We start from the raw sequence: 11,633 nt of genomic DNA, 5'->3' as shown, positions 1-11,633 counted from the left end.
CGCCCTCCAGCGTTTTCATGGCAGACTCAATACGGGGTGGTTTGCCAGTGCCTTCCCCAGTCATGACCATTTACCCCCCAGCAAGCTGGGTACTCATTTTACCGACCTCGGAAGGATGGAAGGCTGAGTCAACCTTGAGCCGGCTGCTGGGATCGAACTCCCAGCCTCATGGGCAAAGCTTTCAGACGGCTGCCTTACCACTCTGCGCCACAAGAGGCTCTTTTAAAATTATTAAGAGGCTCTTTTAAAATTATTAAGATATACTAAACCAGCCTATTCTATGGTTTCAGATACAGTTTCTGAGGGGCTAGGAGGTGTTAGTCTGTGAGAGTCCGGTGGATTCTTGAGCAGGGAGGCCAGCCTTTTTATGATGCTATTCCTGGCCTCCACCATACACCTGGCAGAACAGCTCTGTCTTACAGGGCCTCTGGAATTGTTTAAGGTCCTGGAGGACCCCTATTTTATAGAATCATAGAGTTGGAAGGGGCCACACAGGCCATCTAGTCCAACCCCCTGCTCAACGCAGGATCAGCCCAAAGCATCCTAAAGCATCCAAGAAAAGTGTGTACCCAACCTTTGCTTGAAGATCTCACTAGGGAGCACGTTCCACCAGGCCGGAAAAGCCCCAGTCCAGGTCAAGGCCAGTTTTACCTCTATGGGGACAGGGAACCAGAGCAGATTTTGATTGCTTGATCATAACAATCTTCTGGTGGCATAGCAGACAGAAGGTGCCAGAATCACAACAGCTTCGAAGTAGATCCTACTCAAAAAGGTCTTCCTGCTTTCTCTAACAGAGACTCCCCACTTAGCAGAAGGCAATTATTCCACCCATCCCTGTAATGCTTGGGTGCTGGACAACAACTGTTAGTATTCAAAAGTTGGCAATGAAATCAGCATGTTCCCAGTTATTACTGACGCATATTCTAGGCTTTATAGGTAAAAGAGTGAAACAGTGAAATTTCCACAGAACAGTATGTTTTTCTTGTAAATTGAATCTATTCTATGCAAAGTATGTTATGTTTTGCTGTTCAAATTTACTTCTATAATATTAAAATGGGAAGGTGGTGGAGAAATGAGACCTGTGATTGACCAGAAAGGCTCAGTGGGAATGGAGATTCCTGGCTGTTTGCTGAGAGAGACACAAGACAGGGGGGTTAACCCTGTATCAAGTCTGACAGATCCTTAGTTGATAAATTCCTCTGAGAAGAATCTCTAGTGAGAGACTGATGTTTTGATTGACAGCTAATCCACACCTTGTTTGGTCAACTAGGGCAGTATTTTGGCAGAGAGAATTTGGATAGTCAGGTGTTTACTCCAAAATTACGCCAAATTGCTAGGATAATCCTCCTAAAGAAGACAGGAAGAACCCTGCCTAGTTGTAAGGGAAAATCAGAGGTGTACTTCCTAAAATACAAGTGTGTGAGGTAGAACTGTAGTCACCTCAGAAGTTACTGGTTTATCCAGGAAGGTAGAAAGTTGTGGCACAAGCTGAGAGTGCCCGCTTTCTAATAACCAGGGAGAGTTCAGGGGAACTCCAGAAGAAAAAGATCAAAGAAAAATGTGTTTCAGTTATATACACAAGGAAATAAATTCTCAGTTTAAGGAAATAGTAAAGCCTAATCATCTGAAAAAGCCTGTTAACTAAGTACTTGTTGTTGTTATGTGCGAAGTCGTGTCCGACCAATCGCGACCCCATGGACAATGATCCTCCAGGCCTTCCTGTCCTCTACCATTCCCTGGAGTCCATTTAAGTTTGCACCTACTGCTTCAGTGACTCCATCCAGCCACCTCATTCTCTGTCGTCCCCTTCTTCTTTTGCCCTCGATTGCTCCCAGCATTAGGCTCTTCTCCAGGGAGTCCTTCCTTCTCATGAGGTGGCCAAAATATTTGAGTTTCATCTTCAGGATCTGGCCTTCTAAAGAGCAGTCAGGGCTGATCTCCTCTAGGACTGACTGGTTTGTTCGCCTTGCAGTCCAAGGGACTCGCAAGAGTCTTCTCCAGCACCAGAGTTCAAAAGCCTCAATTCTTTGACGCTCGGCCTTCCTTATGGTCCAACTTTCGCAGCCATACATTGCAACTGGGAAGACCATAGCCTTGACTAAACGCACTTTTGTTGGCAGGGTGATGTCTCTGCTTTTTAGGATGCTGTCTAGATTTGCCATAGCTTTCCTCCCCAGGAGCAAGCGTCTTTTAATTTCTTTGCTGCAGTCCCCATCTGCAGTGATCTTGGAGCCCAGGAAAATAAAATCTGTCACTATCTCCATTTCTTCCAATTCTATTTGCCAGGAATTGAGAGGGCCGGATGCCATGATCTTTGTTTTCTTGATGTTGAGTTTCAAGCCAACTTTTGCACTCTCCTCCTTCACCTGCATCAACAGGCTCTTTAGTTCCTCTTCACTTTCTGCCATTAGAGTGGTATCATCTGCATATCTGAGGTTGTTGATATTTCTCCCTGCAACCTTGATCCCAATTTGTGACTCCTCTAATCCCGCATTTCTCATGATGTGCTCTGCATACAAGTTAAATAGGCAAGGCGACAGTATACAGCCTTGCCGAACTCCTTTCTCAATTTTGAACCAGTCAGTGATTCCATGTTCAGTTCTCACTGTTGCTTCTTGACCTGCATATAAATTTCTCAAGAGACAAATAAGATGCTCTGGTATTCCCATCTCTTTAAGAACTTGCCACAATTTGTTGTGTTCCACACAATCAAAGGCTTTAGCATAGTCAATGAAGCAGAAGTAGACGTTCTTCTGGTACTCCCTAGCTTTCTCCATGATCCAGCGTATGTTGGCAATTTGATCTCTAGTTCCTCTGCCTCTTCGAAATCCTGCCTGTACTTCTGGAAGTTCTCGGTCCACATATTGCTGGAGCCTAGCTTGTAAGATTTTGAGCATAACTTTGCTAGCATGAGAAATTAGTGCAATGGTGCGGTAGTTTGAACATTCTTTGGCATTGCCCTTCTTTGGAATTGGAATGTAAACTGACCTTTTCCAATCCTGTGGCCATTGTTGAGTTTTCCAAATTTGCTGGCATATTGAGTGTAGCACTTTTACTGCATCGTCCTTTAAGATTTTGAATAGTTCAACTGGAATGCTGTCACCACCACTAGCTTTATTGTTACTCAGACTTCCTAAGGCCCATTTGACTTCACATTCCAGGATGTCTGGCTCCAGGTCAGTCACTACCCCATTGTGGTCATCAGGGATGTTAAGCTCGCTCTTGTATAGTTCTTCTGTATAATTTTGCCACCTTTGTTTAATCTCTTCTGCTTCTGTGAGGTCCCTACCATTTTGGTCCCTTATCATACCCATCTTTGCATGAAACGTTCTCTTCATATCTCCAATTTTCTTGAAAAGATCTCTGGTCCTCCCGATTCTATTGTTTTCTTCTATTTGTTTGCACTGTTCATTTAAGAAGGCATTCTTATCTCTTCTAGCTTTTCTCTGGAATTCTGCATTCAGTTGGGTGTATCTTTCTCTTTCTCCCTTGCCTTTCACTTCCCTTCTCTCCTTAGCTATTTGTAAAGCTTCCTCAGACAGCCATTTTGATTTCTTGCATTTCTTTTTCTTTGGGATGGTTTTAGTTGCTACCTCTTGTACAATGTTGCGAACCTCCATCCATAGTTCTTCAGGCACTCTGTCTATCAGATCTAATTCCTTAAATCTATTTGTCACCTCCACTGTGTATTCGTCGGGGATATGATTTAGTTCATACCTGAGTGGCCTAGTGCTTTTCCCTACTTTCTTCAATTTAAGCCTAAATTTTGCAATAAGAAGCTCATGATCTGAACCACAATCAGCTCCTGGTCTTGTTTTTATTGACTGGATAGAACTTTTCCATCTTTGGCTGCAGAGCACATAGTCAATCTGATTTCTGTGTTGACCGTCTGGTGATGTCCATGTGTAGAGTCGTCTCTTGGGTTGCTGGAAAAGAGTGTTTGCTATGACCATTGTATTCTCTTGACAAAATTCTACCAGCCTGTGCCCTGCTTCATTTTGTACTCCAAGGCCAAACTTGCCTGTTATCCCGGTTATCTTTTGGCTTCCTACTTTAGCATTCCAATCCCCCATGATGATAAGCACATCATTTTTGGGCGTTGCTTCTAGAAGGTGTTGTAGGGCTTCATAGAACTGATCAACTTCATCCTCTTCAGCAGCAGTGGTTGGGGCGTAGACCTGGATCACTGTGATGTTGAATGGTTTGCCTTGGATTCGAACTGAGATCATTCTGTCATTTTGGGGATTGTATCCCAAGACTGCTTTTCCTACTCTCTTATTGATTATGAAGGCTACTCCATTTCTTCTGCGAGATTCTTGTCCACAGTAGTATACCTGATGGTCATCTGAATTAAATTCACCCATTCCTGTCCATTTTAGTTCACTGATTCCTAAAATGTCGATGTTCAGTCTTGTCATTTCTTGTTTAACCACGTCCAGCTTGCCTTGATTCATGGATCTGACGTTCCAGGTTCCTATGGAATAAAAATCTTTACAGCATCGGACTGTCTTTTCGCCACCAGTTACTTCCACAACTGAGCGTCCTTTCGGCTTTGGCCCAGCCGCTTCATTCATTCTGGCGCTACTCGTACTAGCCGTCTGCTCATCCCCAGTAGCATATTGGACACCTTCCGACCTGAGGGGCTCATCTTCCAGCGTCATATCGTTATGCCTATTGGAACTGTCCATAGAGTTTTCATGGCAAAGATACTGGAGTGGTTTGCCATTTCCTTCTCCAGTGGATCACCTTTTGTCAGAGCTCTCAGCTATGACCTGTCCGTCTTGGGTGGCCCTGCACGGCATAGCTCATAGCTTCACTGAACTACGCAAGCCCCCTTGCCACAACAAGGCAGCGATCCTTGAAGGGGGAACTAAGTACTAGAAGTTGTGAAATCACTGGTTTGCTTAAAGAAAGTTGATTCCTCATTTTTTGTGCCCTTCTGAGGAAGGGCAGGGGGGTTGTTGGGGGGGGGTTGTTAAGAATATATGGTTCAACACATTCCCAAAAGGTTCCAGTACTGAGTAAAGCTGAATTTTTTTTAAAAAAAAAAAAAGACAGGGTGGCACCGTAAGATTCATTTTTATAACAAGAAAAACCACACTACCTGGCTAACAGTCTCTAAGGGAAACATCACTTCAAAGTTAGGCTAAGCAGAAAGGTACAGGGTTAGATCCAAACGGTTTGTTCACCAGTGAAAATGGAAGGACCACTCAAAAGCCCATGCTGGAGGTCACGGGACATGCATGGATAAAGGCTATGATGATTGTTGTGGTAAGTAAGAGAATTGAACAAGACTGAATTAAAGACTGCTGGATCCAACCCATAATATTAATGTGTTTGTTTCCTTTTTCCAGAATCTTCACCAGCGGTTTATATTTCTATTTCATTATTCTATTATGTAACGGAGAAGGCAAATTTAAACATCCAGATGATAACATCTATCTGTCTACCACAACCTCTAATTGCTCATCAGTATATGAGTCACAAAGTCTAAGAAAAGTCCTCAATGTCTTTCATGTTATTAAATATCTAACCAAAAGGAGGTGGTCTGTCCAAAGTGGTCCCAAAGGTGTAAATCCATCACATAATCAGAACTTTCAAGTTGAACCTACAGCTGTTTCCTTTTACAACCTACCACATGGAATGTCTGATCAAAATTCTCAACAGAAATTGTCTCAAAAGTCTAAATCAGCTGATGCTGTAGAAACTGAACAATCATTGTGGGACACAACACGGCCTCCCTTGCTAACAGAGAAGCAGCCGGAAGACAAGCGGCTTCTGAATATCAATCCAATATTGAAACAGAGTGTTCTGGATCACAAAAGACGGGGTAAGCGGGAAACTACTTTTCCACCTTCTGTACTGAGGGATAATGGCTGTGGGGTTCTGGTGAAAGGAGTCCTGGATCTATCAAACAGAAAACTTTCTGACAGCAAACTGAAGAAGAAAATGGATTCTTGGCATTGTAGAGCTACAATGCAGCAAACCAGAGAGCTCCATGCTAGTCACAACAATATAAATATAGATCTCAATGCCCTGATTTCACTCCTCCTCCTCAAAATGAAGAATGTGCACTCTATTGACGTGAGTTACAACAACATAAGTAACAATAGTACTCAGAGAACCACGCTGTCTAATTTGGAGCCCAGCAACCTTTTGTTCTTAAACCTTAGCCACAACCCACTCAGAACTCTGGACAATCTGTGTCTCCCTTCAACTCTCAAAAGTGTTGATTTATCTTTCACAAACATTAACAAAATACCACAAGAATTTGGTAGAAAATTTTTGTACCTAGAAGAGATGTATATTCAAGGAAACCATTTTATATACAAACCTAAACCGTTGGGGTCCGGCTTCTTTCTCCAGAGCTTAAGAGCTAAGCCTGGAAGGTTCTATATAGAGTCTGTTTCTCAGATTGATGTCCCACAGACTCCCATTCAAAGCCTTCCCCACCAGGTAAAGCGTCTACAAATGTCAAATTGTTCTATTGTAGAACTTCCAGAATGGTTTGCAAACACAATGGCAAAACTTCTTTTTCTGGACCTCAGTAATAACCCCCTGAATTCATTCCCTCCATTGCCAGCTTCTTTGCAGCACCTGGATTTAAACAACAGTAACACTGAAAGTTTAATTGATATCAGCCATTTCTCCAATTAAACAATGTTACACATTCGAAACAATAAAATGACAGGTCGTCTTCCATCCGAGCATCTTCCACTCTCACTGAAAGAACTTGATGTTAGTAAAAATAAACTGCATGTGTTCCCTCTCCAGGAAGCACAGCAAAAAATAGAATCCTTGAACATTTCTGGAAATTTAATAATGCAACTGAATGTGAATATTTCTTTCCCTTTCCTCACCAGCTTAGATGTGAGCCACAACATAATTACAGAGCTTTCAGATCACACAGGAGAATTTCTACCAGCACTGAAATATTTTAATTTGTCTGGAAACAAAATTTCTTTTCTACAACCAGGGTCTCTTCCTCAGTCATTGCTTGAATTAGACATAAGCAACAATGCTATTACTATAATTACAAAAGAGACATTTAACAGTCTGCAAAATCTGCAAGTTTTGACGGTCCAAGGAAAACATTTCTTTTGCAGCTGTGATTTATATTGGCTTGTGAACACATATCTTTCCAGTACACGTGTGCAAATAAACGGCCGAGAAGGCATGTTGTGCAGCTACCCACCTGGTAAGCGAGGTCTTTTGGTTGAACACAGTAACCTAACACTATTGCATTGTTCTCTTGGCTTACAAATGGGAATTACTGCCAGCGTGGCCATCTTGGTTATATCCACCATTATGGTGCTTTGCTGGCACTATGATGGACTCTGGTATGTAAAGATGGGTTGGTACTGGTGCATGGCTAAGCGGAAACAATATGAGAAAAGACCACAGCACAAACCATTTGATGTCTTCATCTCATACAGCGAAGATGATGCCCCATGGACTAAAGCTACCCTGATGGAAAAACTGGAGACTAGTGGGTTTAAGGTATGTTGCCATGAGAGAGACTTCAGGCCAGGGCACCCAGTTCTCGGGAACATTTTCTATTGCATTGAGAAGAGCCACAAGGTTCTTTTTGTGCTGTCACCTAGTTTTGTCAACAGTTGCTGGTGCCAGTATGAGCTGTATTTTGCTGAACACTGGGTCCTTAACGAAAATCAAGACTCTCTCATTATGATTGTGCTGGAAGATCTTCCACCCAGTAGTATTCCACAGAAGTTCAGCAAGCTTCGGAAGCTACTGAGAAGGAAAACCTACTTAAAATGGAGCCCAGAGGAACACAAACAAAAGCTCTTCTGGCACCAGTTAACTGCTGTGCTGAAAACTGTCAATGAGCCAATGGTTTGACATCAGAAAATGAGCTGTACCTGCAAAATGGAGACAAAAAAAATGGAACTCAAACTCCAAGAAAGATGAAAATGAACTTTTATTACCTGTTGCTTGCAGAGAGTCTCTTTAACATTTTTACCAGCCCAGAGAATAAATAATGGCAAATGGTCAAAGCATTACTTTATTGAAACAATAGCAAAGGAACAGAAAACTACTCCCAAGTTACAATACCAACTCTCTTCTAAAAGGACTGTAAAAGCCAGTCACTCTGCATACACACCTCAAAAAAGCTTCACAAAGCATCATGTTATATCATATGGGGCTCCATCCCTTTCAATGGAATGCCTTATGTTCTGTGCCATTGTACTGAGCTAGTTCAGGCATTAGCTTTCCTGCTGATTATCCCCTTAAGTTGTTTTTCTGGATACATAGGAAATAGAAAGGATAAACAAAGGGCAGATAAATTTTGTGCTAATATGTGTATCGTGCACATACATTTGAATGGGGGGGGAGTGGCTGAAGGTCCCCACCAAGCATACGTTCAGTGGTAAACCCAGATTTGCATAAGGTATGACATGGTCTTGTGATGGCATGTGATTTCTTCTTGCTTCTTTCTTATCCCTGTTTTTCATTTACATGGTGTGAGGAAATAGGCCATGTGGCTTAATCATGAAGGGGAAAAGAGAAGACTCACTCAAGGAAGCTGCTGGGCAAGGGCTACTCTCCCTTACCCAAGAAATGTGTGACCATGAGTAAGGGACGTTCACTCCACACACTGCTATCAGGTGACATTGTGCTGCAACTGAAAAATTTTCCAAGGGAGAGAATGGGACATTTTGAGGAACACTGAAAAAATTCCTATGAAATATGTTTGTTTCCTTTTGGAATGAGTGAAATACTTTTTAAGATGAATGTACTGATACCGTTAATAGTTAAATGAGTTAAACAGATATTGTGAGATTATCACTTGCAAATTTAGTTCTGAAGTATGTGCATTTCTATTTTAACAATTCTGTTACAGTTATATTACTATTAGAAATTAGTATGGTGAGGGTCCTTAACTGTTTCCAATTTCTGTGTTGAACTACGGTCATCTATACTTTTTAGAAATAATAATAATAAGAGTTGGTTCTTATATGCTGCTTGTCTCTACCTGAAGGAGTCTCAGAGCGGCTTCCAATCACCTTCCCTTTCCTCTCCCCACAACAGACACCCTGTGAGGTGGGTGAGGCTGAGAGAGCCCTGATATCACTGCTCAGGCAGAACAGTTTTATCAGTGCCATAGCGAGCCCAATGTCACCCAGCTGGCTGCATGTGGGGGAGCGCAGAATCGAACCTGGCATACCAGATTAGTAGTCCACACTCCTAACCACTATCCATTAATTCTGGCATGTGAATTTTCAAGGTGCATCTTGTTTGTCCCTGCTAAATAATGTGAGCTCAGATATAGTTACAGATAACCTTTAATGGCATAAAATAACATGATTATGTGGGCTGATCCTGCTGGGCATTTTGAGTACTGTTACAGCTATTTAACAACAATGCACTTGAGTTTTAGGAACCCTGACATTCCTCCATGCTGTGAGTGCTTGCCATTCAAAGTGCTCCTAACATGGTGCCTCTGGCCACCATGGTATCCACACACCCCCTTCCTGATGCCTGCCAAGTGTTTGGAGAAATTGGTTGGGGCCAACAGAGCTTCTGACTGACCACTAGAGATCTGCCAGGTACTGCCAGGTGTGTATTTCATAGCTAGCTCAATGTGTATACACATTCTGGTGTATAGAGTCATAGAACTGACCATCTAGTCCAATGTAGTATAGTGGTCAAAGCCTAGTCCTCACTAAAACTGTAAATATCTAACTGAGTTATACCATTTTAGACTACTATGAAAGTTCCCTGGTTGAATGTTTTGTTTTTTGGCTCTCATTACTCTCACTCATTTTTTTTTAATTCCTGATATGAAGGCAAGGTTAAACCATTCCATGTAGCTGTATAAAGCATTTGACTAATTATATAGGACCCTAATTTTGTCACAGGGAGAGCGTCCATGGATCTGTAATGATTAGGGCTGTTACATCTCCCGGCCACAGGGGGGATGGGGGGCGGGGGGGGCACAGTTGCCACATCGAGGTTGGAACACTCCTGGGATATAAGAGTGGAACCTGGGAAAGTAGACTGCCATCAAGTCCACTCTCCAAAGCATCCGTTTTCTCCAGGGGAATTGATCTCTGCAGTCTGGAGATGATGTGATTCCAGGGCATCCACAGGTCCCACCTGGAGGCTGACATCCTTCATACTGATCCCTGTCAAATGCTCATTCCAAAACACTGCCATTACTTGGACCAGGGGTAGTCGAACTGCGGCCCTCCAGATGTCCATGGACTCCAATTCCCAGGAGCCCCTGCCAGCATTTGCTGGCAGGGGCTCCTGGGAATTGGAGTCCATGGACATCTGGAGGGCCGCAGTTTGACTACCCCTGACTTGGACGTTTTGTTCCACACAATAACCTGAAGGTAAAAGCTTTTTAAATTAAGTAGTTTTAACCATCATATTAAGAAATCTGAGAGAAGATATTTGAGAAAAGTTAGCCTTGTAGAATTGTGGGATTATTTCCTATTAGGGCCATAGTTAGTCAGAATACCAATGTCACTTGTATATAGTTAAGTTAAATCATAACCAGCATGTACTCTGGCCCAGGCTGGCCAAAGTTGCCAAAGTTCACCTGGAAGGTCAGGATGAGCCACTGTGAACACCCTGGAAACAGAACGTATACTGCATACCCCATGGAATACGGTAGCAATAGCATAAAGAAGCACATTAGTTTCTAGGGAGACTAATCACAGTTCCTTCATATTGTAATTCTTACCAACTTGGAGGTGCAATTACCAAACGATGTGCAATTCCCACGTGAATGGCCTGGAAATGATGTTCTGATCGCTCTGACACCAGAGTGAGAGTTCTATCAACCTATCAGAGCAGAATTCAGACAATGGACTTGGTAGCTGACCAACCCAATACCATCCTAGAAACTCAACATCTATGTATGCACCAATGAATGATGGATACTGTAAAAGCCCTGGGAGGGCCGCAATCACTGATTTAAGCCATCTTTGCTTTTGATCTCCCTGTTTTGCACAAAATAACCTTTTTGTTTGCTTCAATCAGAAGTTTTGTTGCCTGACTTACTTTGGATTATAGAACTCTTTTTTTTTCCTTCACTACTTTTTGGTTTTATGAAATTGCATGAAGGATTTGATTTTTATCAGTACTAACAGGGTATGTTCAAGTAGGTAGCCGTGTTGGTCTGACGTAGCACAATCAAAACAGAGTCCAATAGCACCTTTAACAGTTATGATGGTTGTTCATTTAGTCTGAGGAAGAGTGCATGCACTCAAAAGCTCATACCTTGAATAAATCTTTGTTGGACTTAAAGGTGCCATTGGACTCTATTTTTGTTGTAACAGGATATGGTTAGGGTGCTGACAAATTAAGAGTTTTCGCCATCTGTGGGGTCATTTAAGACCTCACTAGTACCTCTGATTTCGGAATTCATTTCCCCTCCCCATTCGCATTAACTAAATCCATAACATTTTACTGACGCAATCAGTTTTTTTTTTTCAAAATATCACAGGCAAGCAGAATTACTGACCCCTTTACTATAGAGCCGTATAGTAAGTATATATTAAATAGAATGTGTTAAGGGGGGAAGTTTTAGAAGTATTTTTACTTTTTTGTGATTCCAAAAGCATAGGAGAGGGTTTTTTAAAAACATAACTACCAAAGAAACA

At 42.2% G+C, this 11,633-nt stretch overlaps 1 protein-coding gene across 1 annotated transcript; it reads left to right on the top strand.

Moving 5' to 3' along the window:
• The first annotated feature begins 5,441 nt into the window (after positions 1-5,441).
• LOC143835908 (toll-like receptor 2) lies at positions 5,442-8,926 on the top strand. The gene is made up of 2 exons (XM_077334352.1): positions 5,442-7,500; positions 8,496-8,926. Exons 1-2 carry the CDS (start codon positions 6,661-6,663, stop codon positions 8,586-8,588), a joined length of 933 nt encoding a protein of 310 aa, XP_077190467.1. The 5' UTR covers positions 5,442-6,660; the 3' UTR covers positions 8,589-8,926.
• Positions 8,927-11,633: the final 2,707 nt, after the last annotated feature.

The sequence above is a fragment of the Paroedura picta genome, chromosome 1, assembly GCF_049243985.1.
Source record: "Paroedura picta isolate Pp20150507F chromosome 1, Ppicta_v3.0, whole genome shotgun sequence".
Lineage (NCBI taxonomy): Eukaryota > Metazoa > Chordata > Lepidosauria > Squamata > Gekkonidae > Paroedura > Paroedura picta.
This window is presented reverse-complemented; position numbering and strand designations above follow the sequence as displayed.

Excerpts from the sequence above, each read along its gene's own strand:
- LOC143835908 (XM_077334352.1), top strand. The coding sequence starts at position 6,661 with ATGTTACACATTCGAAACAATAAAATGACAGGTCGTCTTCCATCCGAG. Across the intron at positions 7,501-8,495 it reads TGGAGACTAGTGGGTTTAAG|GCCATGTGGCTTAATCATGA; the intron begins GTATGTTGCCAT and ends GTGAGGAAATAG.